Below are 18,851 nucleotides of genomic sequence, written 5' to 3' on the forward strand. Positions count from 1 at the left end.
TACGTAGAGTAAGAGAAAACAGGGAGTTAAAAGAGGAAAGCATAAAGGATAACGCACTGTAGAGATAGCTAAGAAGGGGAAATAGAGACATGCCAGTATGCTAAAGTGCCAGCATCATTTATTAAAAGACAACAATGCTAGCAGGTTAAACATCAGTTACAAATTGTAAGTGAAACTAATTCTAAGGGTGCAAGAAAATATTTCCTCCAGACAGCATCAAATAAAATAATGCTAATTAGATAAACTGCTCAGCTGTTGTAATGTTCCACATTTGTCCCAGGCTGGTGGTCCATGACAAGACGTACCAGACCTGCAGTTCTACTTTACAGTAAATGAAACACTGCATACCGCATTTGGACCACATGGATGCAGCTTTTCCTCAAATTCACCATTAGACTTGTAAACAATAGAAATGTGACACTATTAGTCTAGAATCAGAACAAGGAAGAGCTTATCAAAGAATCTGATTCACTTATGAAAGACAAGCTAATAAAAAAATGTAGTTTACCACTCTAATACCTCACACACCAAGCAGATGCCTCAAAACAGCATGATACAAATCTTAGCATCCAAATGAATTACTTCCAATACCAAGCATGACCTGATTACTTGAACTTCTTGGCAATAGAAGAAAAATGACAGAGAGCCCCAACGCATGTGTGTTGTGCAACATCCCACAGTTAATAGTAGCTCGCCTAGACATGACAACAAAGCTAATCGCACCAAGGTTGAGAACCCACCCGACTGTACTGTATCTCCCACACTAGATCTGGTTAACACACAAGACATGCAACTGAAAACATCAAGACAACTTTGAAAACATTTCCATAAACACTAGGGGCGGTCAAATTAGTGTCATGTTTAAACACAAACAAATATGCTAAATTCTTCAAAATGGGAGTCGCCAGTCACTCAAGTGACAATCTCACAGAAAAAGCCATGTGAAATACTGGTTTAGGAATGGTACAAACAGAGACTGTATTTCAGATGTGAATATATTGTACCCTCATACTATCTTCTATCTGAACTAGTCTCCAACAGGGTGAAGTTTATGTGAACTTGCATACTGCAAAATCTAAAACATTTTGTGACTTTCACTTATAGTTTTCCAAATTTCACAAATTTCCCCAGCAAAACAAAATCATGCACAGACTTAAAAACAATATTCAACCCTTAACACCAATTCAGACTCCCTGAACTTAGCCCAAATAATGTAATCTATCACAAAGAAAGATAGGTAAATACAGGGAAAGGTTTCCTTGACAGCACAAGATTAATTCAAATAACCAATTGTAACCACTAACACTGGATTTCTAGAACAGCGTGATGACTGGCATAATGCACTTCATTGCCTAATCAAGGGTACTAAGCGCTATATAAATACAAATACAATTCTATCAATCAATCAAATATCTTTATTCGGATATAGATATATCCATAAAAGCATAAGTCATGTAATAACAGAAGGGAGTTCGCAAATCCATTATCCATAAAAACAGTAAGATAAAATCGTACAGAACAACCATATTAAAACAGGTAAAAGTACCTTATGATAAAAGCCCTACAAGTCATTTGGGGTATTGTGAAATATTTAAAACAAGACCAAAAACAGTATCCATTAAGTTCATATAAAACATGGCCACAACATATATCAAATTCATTCAATAAAACAAACTTCATGAAGTGCACATTGTGTTTTGGGAGCGTACTGCGATTTTTAAAAAGGTGCCTACAAGCACAGTTAATTCATCATCTTCCAACTTGCACATTTTCAAGTAAGCCTCATCGAGATGAAAAGGTGAGGTTTTTAAAAATTGGGGTCAGGAACGGTTTGGTATATTCTTTATATAACTTACAAAAAAATAGGAAGTGGAGTGTTATTTGTCCACTCCTATCATTACATGTGCATGGTAATTGATCTAAATTAGCAGTGTACCTCAATGTAGACAGCTACATTGGAGTTGTTTTATGCGCATTTCATTTCAGCATGAAACCAGTCTCTTGTACCCTTTGAACGTTTCTTCATTATAAATTACATATTTCGAAAATATTTACACCTGTGTAGGATCTTTTGTAACAGATTTGTTCAAATATAAATGAGTTAATTGAATTTCTAAATAATTGAATGTAAGTTACTGAATAGAGCTTGCGATTATTATCTGCATATTGAATGCTAAACTGTTTGTGTAAGTTAGAAAATCCCTTGTAGGCACACTCACCTGCTAATAATACATTGAACGCCCACACCTCCCAGGGTATATTGGATCACCCACTTTTTCATATACCTTTTGAATAAGCCAATGGCTCCAACTCTGTTATTGTCCACTCTTCTGATTAGAAAGTGATTTTTACCTTTCGATAATCAGGAAAGGTAAAACGGTATATCACTTATAGTCTTATGGACCTCTATTGGCTTCTTCAAATGGCATTTAAACTAAAAGCTTTAACTCATAAAAGTGATAATTAAAATGCCTCACACTATATCAAAATAATATTCTGTCTTCAGCATACACGCCATTTGATACATTTCTGTAAAAAGTATGATTTTTACTTTCATCAAAATTTGGTACTGAGAGCACAATTTGATAATGGGAGTGTAAACCCCAAAATTATTTAAACACAGTTCAAAACCCAAAACATTTCAAAGGAAGCTTTTAAAAATACAACAAATTTTTGGTTTTAATCCCTGGAAAGGGTAGGAATAACCATCCGAAAAATACCACTAATTGTAAAACAAACCAAAAATTTACCAACAATGACTACAATAGATCCAAAAGAATCAACTACATTATTAAAAGTATGAAGAATTGCATAGAGTGTTCTTTAAAGTAAATGAATTTAGGTTTGGTCCTTAAATACAATGAAGTGTTTAAAGTACCAGCATAGCATGTCTTTAGGTTATGAAGCCTCACTATACAAAGTGACCATCAGCCTGGAAAAGCTGGAGACTGCAGGTACAAAAGGGGGTTGGAAAGAGATGTATATGTATTGCGCGTGATGTATATAGTTCACGCACCTGCAATGGAGGAGCACAACACAAGTATGCTCTGTTTAATGACAGCTAGGACTCAAATGTTGCGTGCTAGAAAAGTTATGTAAAGAGTTTGGCGAGCCACCGCGCCAAATGAATGGACATTCTACTGCTGTTTGTGCTTAAGGTGAAAGGTGAATACCTAGACATTTTTTCAAATATGACATTGTTTACAATAAATTGAATTTTAGACTCAAAATACGCAGTTGTGCTTTTTGTTTTCCGATGGATGGGTAAGTGAAAGGATGGATGCATGCATAGGTAATGAATGCTTGAATAGGTGGATGGATGAAATGGTGAAAGATTGAATGATGAACAAAAAATTGAATGGATGACAGAATAATAATGTGCCTGTGGATGAGAACGCTATATATTGTACTATACTGCATTTTTTCTTTGTACATTCCCAAAAGCTGGCGTCTTTTACAGCCAAGCACAACCACGACTGCAAAAATAGAAAAAGCTGGCACCATTTCCCTTGAAAAGTGCGGAGTTGTGCTCTCACACTTGCACAGACAAGTATTCCCCCAGAACACTCCCTCAACTGCGAAATGCCTGAGAGCGGCGCTTAACTTGCAAAAGAATGAGTCCTTGTGCCAAAAGCTCTTCCCAGAAGCCTGCGGCCAGTGCAATTAAGCACTGATGCAGTGAATATCAAGGCAGCCTGCTCGAGTCTCAGTGTGGGCACAACATCCTGTGATTCTGAGCAAATCACTTTATCTCGCCGTGCCTACTAAAAAAATTAGAATGTATACTAACGTAGCAGGTGCTCATATGAAGAGCTCCAATACCTTTGGGTCCAGTTCGCGCTATATAAAATTGCAAAAAAAAGTAAGTGCACGAGTTTCAAGCCGGCTAGGGCAGCGCCTCGTTTCACCCGTAAGTGGTTGATAGAATGCGTGCCACTAAGCGAGGTGTGTAAGCGCCGATCAGGTACCATGTAGGCACATTCCTCTTCCGTGGGAGTCTCTACTTATAACTTCGGCTCGGGCTTCAAGAATGTCAACACGTTAAGTGCTGATGACAGCGTTTGGAACTTTCCTTTGGAATTCAAATTCGACGTTTGAAAGTGGGAGTGCGAGGTCGCGAAACCGGACCAGCCTCTGGTTCATCGACATTCTCCAATATTGAAGCGAGGGAGGGTGTGCAGTAGCAGCATCACACACACAACCCGCTGGTTAGGATTAACATAAAATAATCAACGCCTGTCCGAAGTGGTATAATCTGGGTATAGCGCATTGAAGTGGCTTTACCCAAGTACTCGCTGTGAAGAAAGCGGTGGTAGAGGATCAGGCGGAAGGCGCTATATCGAATCACACAACGTTTATTCTCATTGATCATACATTTACTCACAGCCTCGGGAGACCCTACCACGAGCCTTCTGCATTCATTTCTCACACGTGTAGGCACCGCTTAGCATTGCAAGCCCTCTGCTGAACTAAATACGTGGCTTCATTACCACACTCTTTTTTGTTCTATAATAATACAAGGTTTAAAGACACCGAAAGAAGGATGAAGTTGCGCTTAAACCTGTGGCTGACACAGGGCTCAGCTCGAAGCGCCCACTTTTCTAAGCGCCACACAGATCTAAGCGCTGCACCTGGTCCTCCACACCCACCTCATGTAGAACAAGACTCACTGATGTTCTCAGACACTCCTATCATGAAAGGCCCTGCACATTCAGCGAGCATACGGGATACATTGGAGACGCTGTGTGTTGGTACATAAGATGTCTGATGGTTGCAGAGAGAACAGCTCATACGGACCTTCATTTGCAATTGAGATGCTGTGTCACAAATCACCTATGCGCAGAGCCATTGGAATTGTGCCATTGTGCGTCCGCTGGTTTTTTCGCATAATTATAGCTTTGCCACATTTGCCTCATAATTCACCATCTGCTGCATAATTTACCGATGTTAACACAACAAAAATTAGTTTTGAGCTCAAACGGTTCAAAAGTTACTAAAGGCGCAATGAGTGACACGTGTTGCTGTGCAGTGGAAGACCCTTTCTTTCCAGAGCTTGACTGGTTACATTTCTGGTTGCTTATTGTTATATTTGAGTGTTAAAATGGAACAAATGAGGTGTAACCAATGCCCAGGTAGTGTTAACAACTGCAAAAATATCAAAATAATGATGTAATACTATCATAAAATGTGCTGCACTAAGTCACATAATTTGCCTTTTCTGACCGCATAATGTATTCAGTGCTGTCGCATAATTTGGCCCTCCCCTGCCGCATAATTCTAGAGGCACTGCCTATGAGTAAAGAATCTCTTCTGGAACATTATGCACAGAGAGAATACTTAAGGTCCCAAATGCAACCTCTCTCTACCAGACAATGTTTTGTGGCATAAGTAGATGTTTTGCTAACATATGCGGCAACCTTGCTCTGAGTTCGCTCAGCGTCCCTCGATGCCTGATTTCTATATCCACTCTCATTTAATTTGACCTGCCTCTTTACTATACCATCTTATCTATCTATGGTGGAGGAACAGAAGAGGTCTCGGTACCCTTGAAAAGACGTGTCTTGCATATTAAGAATTAATGGCTTGTCCAAGATCACACAGTGTGATTCCGTGAACGAGCCAGATCGTGTATTTGCACAGTTGACAGCAAATCTTCTTCCTAATCGTGACACGTGTATGATGGTCTTTGCAGATCCTGGTCAGTCGCTGTTATCGCTAGATTGACGTGCGTGTTTCCGTGTAATTGTTTGTCCTTCGGCGGCTGCCGGCCATGTTCATAGCACTGCAGGATTCTGGAATCGCTTACTATGAGTTAAGCACTTTTTGTTGGAATTATATCCGATTTGAATTGCGAATTTGTGGGTAAACGAACATGCGTAATTCATGTAAAATTGAATTGGTTACAATTGGATGGAGTTTGTAATTCAGCTGTAGATTGCTGCAGCTGAATTACAAACTGTACAATTTAAACTGTACAATGTGCTTTGTTTTTGCCATTGCACATTTTATAGAGCGCTGCGCGTCTCGTTTCAATTACTTCAGAGGACTGCGTCCAACTAGTTTATATAATGCGGAGGTGACCCGGAGGTATCGTTACTTTGAACAACCTCCTTACTTAGCCCTCCTGTCATGTTTATTACTGTCAATACACCTTCATCAATAAAATGATAATGTAGAAACAACGTTCAGCGTTAAGCTATGGATATAGTCTTGTAGATGTACCAAAAATATGAACGAAAAGAAGAACAAGCATTACCCCTTCCTCCAGCGCTTCCGCCTCTTTCTCAATAACCAGCGCTGAGGGGCGCTCAGCCAATGGCGCGTTAGCAGGACGGAGTCCCGGAGGCGGCCGAAGGGCAGGGGCTACGAATCCTGCACAGCTGCCGTCTTGACCAGCTCGTGTACCAAAGGTCCCACCGGAGCAGCAGAAAGTTAGCAGGCTGGAAGTTGTAAGCCTGTCTCTGCTCTGGAGCCACTAGCCGCGTCGCCCCACCCGCCCATTCATCGGGAGCCGAGCAGAAGGAGCCCACAAGAAAACAGGGATTCCAGCAAGAAAATAGCCCGGTGAGGTAAGGGGGGAGGGGTGTGTGCCTGCGTGTGTGTGCCTGCTGCGTGTGTGTGCATGCGTGTGTGTGTGTGTCTAATTGAGCGCGTTAACTGAAAGCGCGCCCACACAGCAAGCAGCCAGCAGCAAAAGCACGCTAACAAGGACAAATCTGAGACAGAAAAAGCGCGCGTCCGACTCGTGTCCACATTCCCAGAAACGGGCAACATTAGTTGTCGAGCTAGATGCAATGCTTAGCATTGCTTTCTCTAGCTCGACCTAAAAAACAAGGTCTACACATGGTTACCCAGAAGTGGCCATGTAAGAATTGGCCAGGTAGTAAGTATGAGGAAATATTATCACCTTGTTCGTCAAACAAAAGTCAAGAAAATAGTTATTGAGATTTTGGTGGAATATTACTGCTATCAGTCAAATTGTGGTCATCTTACTGTCAAATAAGGTCAAGTTTCTGATGCAAATTCAGCTGGGGCTTTGCTGTCTTAAACCCGGCAGTTCCCACACTGCTAAATTGAGTGGTTGGACAATGAGGATGGTGGAAGGGGCATCCTCCTTATTTTGTTGGATAGTATGCATCTCCACACATTGACGGCCGGGGTAATTTGTAAGCGCCTTGGCAGGTTAGGCATTTATTGACTAGATAATTAAATATGCTAATGCACACATTACAACTATGACTTTTGCAAGTTTATGCCATTTGTTGTGCAGAACTGTTTAATTGCTGTCTCTTTTCTCATAGTATGCGAGCATATTTTGCTGCTCACTCTCTCTCGCTCTATCTAATCTATCTCATTAATTCAATGTCAAGCTCCAATCAATGTCTCTTGTCTGCCTCTTTCATATTCCTTAGTGGGAAAACCAGGAAAATAAACAATAACTGCAATTGGTAAGGTAGAGGCAAGAAGTAAGTAATTATGATTAAGAAAAAATAAATACTCTGCTGCCTCCATTTTGATCTCACTTAAAGCCAAAGTACGATGTCAGGCAGACCACCAGCGACAAGGCATTGGTGGCAGTCCACTGAGAGTCATCCCTTCGGTCCTACCGCTGCATTATGGTGCAGGTGGCAGGACCCTTGTTGGACAGTGGACAGACTGCCGCCTCCGACAGGATCTACTGATCCTGACGGGGAGGCAGTTGGATCCACAATCCCTAATGACAGTGGTGCTGTCGAGATTTCAATTTTTCTTTCTTAGAGCCTTTTCATAGCAGTCCCACTACCATGAAAATTCTGTAGGACAGGGACTCTGGAGGCCAAGACAGGGCCCCTGTCCCTTGTGGGACACTGCAAAGTGGCCCTGTGGCACATGTAGTGCCCCACACACATCCATGCACTGTGTGCCATGCACCACACAGTGCATGGATGTGCACAAAGTGCTCTTTTACACTCCAGCTTGTGCTGAGGCCTTTTTACAGGGCCACAGCAGAAGCCGCCATGAGAGCACTTATCCGACAGCCAGCCCAGTGGTAGCATCATAATTGAGCAGTTGAACCGTTACCTGCTAGTCGGTCCGTCTATTGACCGATGTAATAGCAGGTGACAGTCTGACCACCCATTATCACAATAAGTCCCTAAGTTCTTCATCAAAGCTTGCACAGACACATACCCCTTCCTCAAAACCATTATTCAATGTTTAAGAAAAAGAAGCAAGGAGACTAAAACACAGGGGTGTCGATGAAGCATATGCCATCTTTGTGAACTAATGGCGGTACAAAAGCGGGTGGTGATGGACGGAGCATCTGAATCAATCAAACACTCACACCCAGTCAAAAGATCTGGGTTTAATCCATCACCGTTCTTTAGCCCACTCTGCCACCCCAGTTCAGACATGGCTATATGCAAATCAGTCTGACCCTGTGCCTCATGGGAACAGTCCAGCCCGAACTGCCAAGCCATGTCTTCCCTGGACCGGAAACAAGTTTCCGAGGACCGGTTTCTGGCATTCCAGCCGTCTTCAGCCCGGCTTGCTTGAATCCAGTGGCAAAGTGAGCAAGGGACTCACGCCTGAGCATACCCTGCCACACTTATGGCGGCCAAAAGCTGTACAAAAGGGGGTGGTGATGGACGGCAGTTCGGGCTGGACTGTTCCCATGATCTTTTGACTGGGTGTGAGTGTTTGATTGACTCAAATGCTCCGTCCATCACCACCCCCTTTTGTACCATCTTTGTGAACTGTCACATCTATACCCATGAGTCAACAGAGCCAGTCTTCGGTAATAGAAAGATTCTGCACCCACAGCACAACAGGACAGTAATTTGCTGGGTGACATGCCCGGGGAGTTGTTGGGCATCCTTGTGCATGAGATGCCTGATGATTTAAAGATCATGGACCAACCAGATCAGTGGAAATGACTGACTGGTACATAGAGCAGTGGGGCTGTAGGATCAGGCAGTAGGAAAATCAATCAAATTGGTCTTCTTCTTTGCATGTTAGCAAATGCCATGATTCTAAAGGAAAATTTATGATCAGGCATATGAACTACCTTTTTCAAGGTGGTTAATAGTACAGAGGAGGTGAATGGAAGTCATATTCCAAAATGAAGTAAGAGTCTTTCCTGTGATATCAGTTATTGTTTAAATTATATAGAAGGGAGGCAATCACAACAGAGAGACACATCACAATGCATTTTCGATCTTTTTCTTTCCATTTTTCACCCGTTTTTAATATATTTTTGTCCATGATTTTTATCCTTTTGAAACAGTTCCACTTTTATTCTTCTCCAGGATTCTTTAGCGGGACTATGCCCTCTTCCTAATGTCAGGGGGAGTTGGGTGCCTGGCTTATCTACTGCAACATAACTCCCCATCTTCATGAAAGCCTTGATAGACTGCTAAGGAGGTTTTTTACCTTAAAGAATATTTTCCTCCTATACGGGAACTGTGTCCAGAAACATCATTCACCTTTAACTAGTGATATATTGTGCAGGGCGCCACCATGTCTGTTGGGAGGAGACACCTTTGTCTCTGGCAATCAACAAGGAACAGGACAAACTTTCACTGCAAAATGAAGATTAACACACCACCTGGCCCCTCTGCCCTGTATAGGATAATCAAATCGTATTTTAAGATGTTACATAATTGATGACCAGGAAATTAATTTCACAAAAAAATGATAATTTGAAATGTTTTGTAGAGTTCAAGAAAAATAAAGATTAGTCTACTTCACACCATGTATATCCATCTACAAGTTTACCAGACATTTAGCTAATTGGTTTACTAGACTGAGAAATTTTCAAAACCAGGCCAGGTAACAAGATAATTGACACTAATAAACGTAATCCCGACTTGAAACAAAGCTATTTTGAAGACTACCTTCACCCCATGATACACCAGCACAATATTTTCAACATAGGGTAGTTTATCTGTTCCAAAAACTGGACTCAGATTGTTTCATTCTTATGTGATAATGAGAAAATATTGTTGCTGGGTCTAAAGTCTGTTTTACTGCCAGATCGTCTACCTTCTAAAAACAAACAATAACACAACAGTTACAAATATCCATTAAATAATTCATCTTAAGTCCCTTTTTAAAATTGATTACAACATTTATATACAGAGAATGAAACGGTGGGATGAAGCCGGATTCTGCAAAGATCCAACCGAAGACAGTCAAAGCGAGGGTACTTTCTCTTACCTCATTTTGTACCTTCATCACGTGTTCCATCCCAAGGAGGTTCTGAACAAGAACTGCTGCATGTCCTTCCATGCCTTTGTTGTTCAACACCTGGGTATCTGTGGCTGTGCATGAATTTGGCGTTTTACAGTCACCTTGCAAAGACTCCACAGTTGAATACAAGTTATATTGCTGATTTTGGCAATAAGACCAATTTCCTCTGAGATCAGGGGCTGGTTCTGCTTTCCTGCATCCTTCGATGTATCGCTTTGCTTTCAGAAATCTTGAAGCCATGTAGAGCATTACAAGGAGCAGGAAAATGCTTAAAATTGAAGCTATTGAAATAATCAAGTACACATTCAGATCAGTGAGGACTCTGTCACTGGTTGCCACCTGCTTCTGATCTGAAATGATTTCCTGATTACTGTCGGCCAAAGAAATATAAAGAGTTCCTGTTGTAGATAAAAGTGGTTTCCCATTGTCCGTAATAAGGATTATTAGTATGTGCTCATCTCTATCACTTTCAGAAAATGGTCGGGTAGTTCTAATTTCTCCAGTATGAAGGCCAATTCTGAAAAGGGCTGTGTTCAATGGCTCTTTCAATGTATAGGAAAGCCACGCGTTGTATCCTGAATCCGCATCCACTGCTGTGATTTTAGTTACGAGGTGTCCTGTATTCGCTGACCTTGGGACCAAGGCTTTTAGAAAGTTTCCATCATCTAAAGTCGGTGACAAGATTGTGGGTGCGTTGTCATTTTTATCCTCAATGAACAGAGTAATATTCACACTGCTTTTCAGAGGAGGGGTACCAGAATCTCTTGCTTCCACCCAAAATTCGATAGCTTGGATTTTTTCATAATCAAAGGACTGAAGCGCAAACACTTGACCTGTGTCGGGGTGAACAGACAGAAGGTTGGACACAGAAATGCCCCCCACACTTGTTCCTAACAGAGAATATCTGATTTGGGCATTCTCTTTTAAATCAGAGTCTGTTGCCGACACTTGAAAAATAGGAGACCCAGGAATTATGTTTTCGAGGCTAGAGGCTATATAGGGGGATTGCAAAAATGTTGGTGAGTTGTCATTTACATCAGAAACCAAAATGACGATGGTCTTAACAGTGGATAGAGGTGGGGATCCGCCATCCGTTGCGAGGATGCTAACATTGTACTGAGAATTGACCTCGTGGTCCAGCGGTTTCTTGAGGACCAAAGAGTAGTAGCTGTCAAACTTTGACTCGATCTGGAAGGGGAGAGTAGGGGCCACCTCACAGTGCACCTGCCCATTCACTCTCGAGTCCCTGTCGGTCACAGTAAATAGAGCTATCACAAGCCCAGGCTTGGCATCCTCCCGGACTGGACTGGAGATAGAGGTTACTCTAATCTCAGGGGCATTGTCATTGAGGTCAATCAATTCAACCAGGACCTTGCAGTGCCCAGCCATGACAGTCGGTCCTTTATCCTGAGCTTGCACTTGTATTTCATACATGCTCACGTCTTCAAAGTCCATTTGCCCAAGGACTCGAATTTCCCCGCTATCAGGGTTAATGCTAAAGAGCTGGTGTTTGTTTAAAGAAGCCAGGTCATAAAATGAATACTGAATGTCCCCATTCTGTCCATCATCTGCGTCTGTGGCATTGAGGCTAATGACCAGAGTATCAACAGGGACGTTTTCTGGCAGCCTCACTGTATACAGCTCTTTATCAAATACAGGAGGGTTGTCATTTGTATCTTGGATTTCTATAATGACCTGGGTGCTGCCTGACCTCTCGGGTTTCCCGCCATCAACCGCTGTTAGAGTCAGTTGCATTTGAGACTGCTGCTCCCTGTCCAGGGCTTTGGTTAAAACTAAAGCCACAGAACTGCTCTTAGTCTCTGTCACTGAAACGTCCAAAGAGAAAAAATCACTGGGACTGAGATTATAGGACCGGAGAGAGTTAGTGCCAACGTCTGGGTCAATGGCGCCCTCTAGCGGGAAACGTGATCCAGGCAGCGTGGACTCGGAAACAGATAAATGCCTTCGAGTCACTGTGAAAATGGGCGCATTGTCATTTATATCCACTACTTCAATCTGTACGCGGTATAACTCCAGGGGATTGTCCATAACGGCTTCTAATTTTACAAAACATGTAACACTTTTGCCACACAGCTCTTCTCTGTCTATTCTTCGTTTTACAAAAATGACTCCGCTCTCTAAATTGATCTCGAAGTACTGGACTGCAGCGTCGGAGCTCAGCCTGAACCTGCGGCGGTGCAGGTCTGCGACGTCCACCCCCAGATCGGAAGCCACGTCCCCCACCTGCGCACCCTCCTCGGATTCTTCTAAAACGGAGTACCGGACCTGCCCGGCCACCAGTCCCCAAGCACAGAGGTGCAGCAGTAGTCCCGTCCGCCATCGATGACTCTGGCTCCAGTCTGAGAAATACATACCTGGTACATACAGCGAGGCTCACTTCAGAAGAAGGTCTCTTGACTCCTAAAGATGGTACAATCCTGCGGTGCAGTGAAAATGGTGGCCATGATCCATTGCCTCTTGTATGCCCTCCAGGTTCCGCGGCAGAAATGGCGCGTTCGCAGCTGAATCAGAATAAAATGACACAGAACAACTGGAATCTCGCTCCAGCGAGCATGGGCTTCATATTTAAAGGGAGTTGACTCAGCCCTATTTCTACAGCCCGTTGATGGTCTACAGCGACACCTTGTGTTCTTATTGGGATACTACAAGCACTTATTACAGTCAAGACCTAGAAGAAGTTTGCTTTACGAAAGAACAATAACTTTCAAAACTTTTTTTAAAAAATATCAAATACTTACAAGCACGTGAAAATATGTATATATTGTATTTATCACTGACATCAACATTCAACCATTTTAAAGACGTCATGATCCAGGAAACCATAGAGAACATTTCCAAACACACATGTATCCTTCGTAACCTGGCAACGCTGCAACTTGGTACAGTCCTGCGGCGTGGAGTAAACCGTTGCACCCTTCAGTTTGCCCAACTACCATAACAACATATAAGAGTATGCTGGTGCGTCATTAATGACAAGTAACTATTAAAGCATTTTACGGTGCAGAATAATCTTTTGGTTGCTTTTGAGTAACATTCTCCACATTTTGTAGATACACTGTGGTTTACCAGTGAGGATGCCGTCATACAACTACAAGCAACATTTTTTTTTTCGTTTGCTTTGACTGATTTTTCAGGAGCTCGACCCCTTTTTTCGCATTTATGTAGTTTCATACAAAATAAGTTAATTTATGATTAAGGTTTAATGCTTACAGTACGCATTGTTGCTCTCTCGGTCATTGCCCGAGTTAAAAAATAATATATAAAGCGAGGTATACCTGCAGATGGATTATGATAGAATATTGCAGTATGTGCTTTTATTCCAAAAGCTGTGTGAATATGTTCTCAGTAGTGACGTGTGTCATACAGTCACACACCTCCACTGAGGAGTGCGGCCTCTGCTGGGCGGAGCCTCTTTTCTCGTTTGTTTTCTCCCAGTTTCTCTCGATCTCGTTTTCTCTATCCTTGGATTTTTCCTTCTTTATCCCCCCTCGCCATCTCTCTCACCATTGCTCTTAAACTGAAGATGCTACTTGGCATTGATTCAAAGACATGAATCTAGTCACGTGTTCACATGAACGTGTGGGGACAGCTTGTTCCTCGTTTCCTTCTGCCAGTTTCCGGGCTCCATCATTTGTGAGCTTGAGGATCACTGACCCCAACAGTTCCCCACTGGACCCTGCTCCATCTTTCCAAGCCGATGAGACAAGTATCCGCAGTAACACACCGACCCCAGCCTCATGGCGGAAGCAGAGCGTCGGAAGCGAGAGCTGAAAGGGCCTCAGGTCACTGGAAAGCGTCACATCCCTCCGAGGTCTGCGAGGCTGCCAATGGTTATATCTCTCGACTCGTCATTCAGTGTGAAAGATCCAGGTCCAGTCAATGAGGATTGTCAGAGCGTTCCGGATATGACGCTGCCCTATGAGCTGCACATAGGCAAATACATACAATATGTCCTCGCCGTTTCATGGGCACTTGTTTGCTTTAGACTGGAAAACTGTCAACCGTGTCACTAACACTTTGCAGGGCGACGGCAGGGGGAGATCTTTCATTAATAATAGATCATGAAATGCAGTGGCCGGGCTGAAACCTGCACATTAAACTCCCAAACATCACAGCCAGCTAGTATATTTCTCCGACGGAGTTATGATTACATTCCTGTAAACATCTACTAGAGGACTTCATGCATTATTCATTATACACGCAGCAGAAGGGCTTCCTTTTGTAATGTTTTATACAGCCGTCAATCTCCGCTCAGACACAATGAAAAGCCCGCTGGTTCAATGTGGACGTCAGCTGGATAACACCAAATGCGCCTTCTAGTCCTGTAGACGCAAAGAACACGCCGGCAGCTGTGTTATATCTCTGCGCACAGGGAGAGCGGACGTGAAAGCAGCCGCCATATTAAGAGGTCATCTTTGTGATGTGAATAACACAATCAAACGTACAAGTGCACAAGTGACTCACCGTTCGAGACTCGCCAGAGGCGGGGTTTAAATGCCAGGCAGCATACGTTCGGGAAGTCAATGGATACAGAGGACACACGTAGCAGCAATTGGCTGCTGAGAAGAGCAGCTGTACGCAGCCCTGATGTATGTCCGTCCGCTCCAACACCCGCAGCGGGTACTAATCGCTACACGTACATTGACTCACCCTAGTGCATCACCACCACCTCAACAGCAGGTGTGAGCTCGTGTCCACGATTGTGAAATGCTGGCTCACCGAAGTCACACAAGCCACACACTGTTCAAACGACCAGCTTTGTACACCAGACATTGAATATGCATTTAAAGCAACTGTCAGGCAAACTCCCAAAATTGAAGGCCAGAATGATATGTGTCTAAGAAACAGAAACCACCCTGGTCCCTCCTGTACGGGGATCCCGCTTTCTACCTTTGTACCCCGCCCGCTTCAATAACAGCTTCTGTCATTGCGTTAATTAGTTGCATAGTTTGATAATTACCGAACACATGTATTACTCCCTTTAAAATCTTTACTCTCAACATTACAGCAGACATTGCTATTACAGGCTTCGGATGTTTCATGTAGCTCAAACATCAAATGAAGGAGGTTTTCCTCCTGGTTCTCTTTTTCACTACCGCATCTTTGCAAAGCATCCCAGCTGTGTCAAGCACAGGTACGAAAACACGATACAATGCAAACCAACCTTCATGATCCGGATCTGCGATTCATTAGCCCACAACTTATCACACTTAAAGCAAGGCTGACAACAGTGAAAGAATTTCAAATGTGCCGTGCAGAAAATAAAAATTGTGACATCAAACATCTTCTCTATACTGAGAGGAAATTATTTAAAAAAAAATTCCCATGAAATTCGTAAATATGCTACTGTCCTGACGTTTTTACAGAACAAACAAAGTTGATAAAGAAGCTACTTTGAGAAGATATTATATATATATAAATATATATATATATACACACACGCACAATATCTGATAATATATATATATATATATATATATATATATATATATATATATATATCACAACAAAACAATTTCAGTTTAAAAACAAAAACAAAAAAAATAGGGATCTATTATATAATCCATCTGAATACCTAGATTCAGTCTTTAGCACTGAATCTGGTTTGCATGCGGATTGGTTAGCTTAAAAACGGTCTTAATCAGATTCATGTATCATGCATTCCTCTTACCTCAACGACTGCCTCGGCGGCACCTCCCTCTGCAGTGCTATATGTCAGCATAAGATCTCCAACTATTTCTCCACCTGCTGTGGTACTACTCAGATCCTGACTGATCAACTTTGATTTTCGGATAGTGAGATTACATTCCGACTGGGTAGCCAGGTACAGGTTATACTGCTGGGTTTGAGGCTGAGAATATAACACATTTCCTGCACCATCATGAAAGAAATCTGGTTTCTCTCTTGCCACTTTCTCATCTCTAGCTTTAATGCAGCGTAAAGTAGTAAACAGTATTATGCAGAATATAAATATACTAGAAATAAAAGCTATAGAAATAATTAGGTATGAATTGAGATTTGTGGGGTAGTCTTCATTTTCCTCAACTTGCTTGTAGCCCGATTTCACTTCCATGTTCGTTTCTACGAGTAACACTGTAAGGGTTGTCGTTGCTGAAAGTGGTGGGGTCCCATGATCTTTCACCAAAATGATAAGCTCGTTCATTTCCGGGTAACTCTCTCCCAGATGTTGTTTGAGGCTGATTTCCCCGGTGTAGCTACCAATCTTGAAAGGTGTCCCCAACGTGGAGTCTTTAAATTCATAAGACAGCCAGGCATTGTGTCCAGAGTCGGCGTCCATGGCTCTAATTTTGGAAGCAATGTGACCACGGTTTGCGGACCGTGGGACCAGGACTGTGTCTGCTGATCCAGCACTTCCTGATCCACTCTGTAAAATGGTTGGTGGATTGTCATTTACATCTTGAATAAATACAGTCACATTGGTGATGCCGCTCAGGGAAGGAGACCCATGATCCCTTGCTTCAACCCGGAAGTATAACACCTGGAGCTTCTCATAATCAAAAGGCTGAAGAGCATTAATGACCCCAGTCTCTGGGTGAACAGAGAAGAGACTGAGAATGGACACAGCGTCCGCGCTGTTTTCTAACAAGGAATATCTAACGCGGGCATTGTCACCTGCATCCGGGTCTAGCGCAGAGACCTGGAGAACGTGAGGTCCGGGCACATTATTTTCTGGAACACTGATCACATAAGACGACTCTGAGAAGGCGGGAGGGTTGTCGTTCACATCAGACACAGAAACCACAATGGTCTTCATGGCAGACAGTGAGGGAGATCCCCCGTCTGTGGCAACAACTGTGACGTTGTACTCAGAAGCCGCCTCGCGGTCCAGAGGTTCCTTCACAGACAAGGAGTAGTAGTTCTGGTATTTGGACTCTACAGCAAATGGGAGGTCATTGGTAATCTGGCAAAGGACTTCCCCATTCACCCCAGAATCCTTATCAGTCACTGTGAAGAGGGCAATGACCAGTCCAGGCTGCGCATCCTCTTTCACTGGGCTAGACATAGAAGTCACTTCTACTTCCGGGGCATTGTCATTAAGATCAACAACCTCCACTAATACCTTGCAGTGAGCGGTCATGGCTGGAGTGCCCCTGTCCCGAGCTTGTACGTGGAGTTCATGCAAGCTTGATTCTTCAAAGTCCAGGAACCCAATAATTCGTATTTCTCCATTCTCTGCATCAATGGTCAACAGGTGTTTTATACTAGAAAGGGTACGACTGCTGAAAGAGTACAATATCTGACTATTAGTCCCTTCGTCTAAATCTGTGGCATTTACTCTTATTAAGAAGGTGCCTAGGGCTGTATCCTCCGGCACCTTTACCGTGTACACCTCGATATCAAATACAGGAGTGTTGTCATTCACATCCTGAACAGTAATTATAATTTCTGACGTACCAGATCTCTTCGGGTTTCCCCCGTCCACAGCTGTAATGGTCACGTGATGCTCAGCCTGCTGCTCTCTGTCAAGTGGTTTCTTCAACACCAGCCCCACAGACTTACTCTTACAGTCACTGCTCTCAGCCTTTAGCGCAAAAAAGTCATTGTTGCTAAGTTGGTAAGTGCAAAGAGCGTTTGTCCCTATGTCCGGATCAAAGGCCCCCTCCAACGGAAAATGAAATCCGGCGGGCGTTAACTCTGTGATTGTAAACCTGCTTTCACTCGCCGGGAACACGGGCGCGTTGTCATTAATGTCCACAATCTCCACCTCGAGGCGGTGAAATTCCAAGGGATTGTCCATCACCGCCTCCAGGTTCATCACACACGCGGCGGCGCTGCCGCACAGGGCTTCCCTGTCCAGTATTTCTTTCGTCAGTAAAGCCCCGCTCTTCATACTTACCGTGAAATACTGCCCCTTGGTTTTATAAGTCAGACGGAATTTCCGCCCGTACAGATCCCTCAGGTCCACGCCCAGGTCCCGCGCCACATTCCCCACCTCGGTGCCGGCTTCAGACTCCTCCAGCACCGAGTAGCGGATCGGCCCCTCAGCCCGTCCTCCGCAGCAAAGGAGCGAGACCGTGAAGACGGGAATCCAGGGCAGAATCCAGTGTCTGGCGGCAAAACCCATCCCACGGAGCCGGTGCCTCGGCCAGCGTCCTCTCCTCCACAGGATGCTGCAAATATCAGCTGCGAAATCTGACAGACGTCCTCACGCCAAGCATCTCCCGACCGCACCAACCTCTGGCTGCTCTGATATGGCAGCAGGCTCGAAGAGCAGGAGCATCACAAAAGAACATTTTAAGGCATCATCATTACTTTGCGATGAACAGCGACATCTAGTGTCCTATTTGTAAATTGCAGGGGTGAATTTAGTTTCAAATGCTTCGAATTCGTTTATCTTTCTTAACGGCCTTTCAATAAATATTAAATCAAACATTCTTTAGTACTCATTTTTACACACACAGAGACATAAACCGCCTAGTTACACACACCCTTTAAATATAATGAGCTCGGTGATATTGAATCTTTCTTGAGTAAATATAGGATCGCATTTTACGTTTAGACGTTTTGAATAGAAATTACGTAACGCCAGGAGTTGAATCTAGACTTAATATACACTAGAGAGAGTCTCTCGCCAAATC

The 18,851-nt window shown here is 43.2% G+C and overlaps 1 protein-coding gene across 7 annotated transcripts in view; it reads right to left on the reverse strand.

Annotated features, from left to right (window-relative positions):
* LOC147702773 (protocadherin alpha-C2-like) overlaps positions 1 to 18,851 on the reverse strand; it is an 868,304-nt gene that overhangs the window by 437,767 nt on the left and 411,686 nt on the right. Inside the window, exon 1 of one of the 7 annotated variants that reach the window (XM_086931369.1) lies at positions 15,923 to 18,432. The exons of 5 other annotated variants lie outside the window; for them this stretch is intronic. In XM_086931369.1, the coding sequence (XP_086787495.1) occupies positions 15,923 to 18,337 (2,415 nt within the window). In that variant the 5' untranslated portion in view covers positions 18,338 to 18,432. Of the gene's footprint in view, positions 1 to 10,197; positions 12,773 to 15,922; positions 18,433 to 18,851 lie in introns of those variants that run through there. One more of the 7 variants, XM_086931375.1, reaches the window with a different exon arrangement.

This window comes from Lissotriton vulgaris, chromosome 7 (genome assembly GCF_964263255.1).
Source record: "Lissotriton vulgaris chromosome 7, aLisVul1.2, whole genome shotgun sequence".
NCBI lineage: Eukaryota > Metazoa > Chordata > Amphibia > Caudata > Salamandridae > Lissotriton > Lissotriton vulgaris.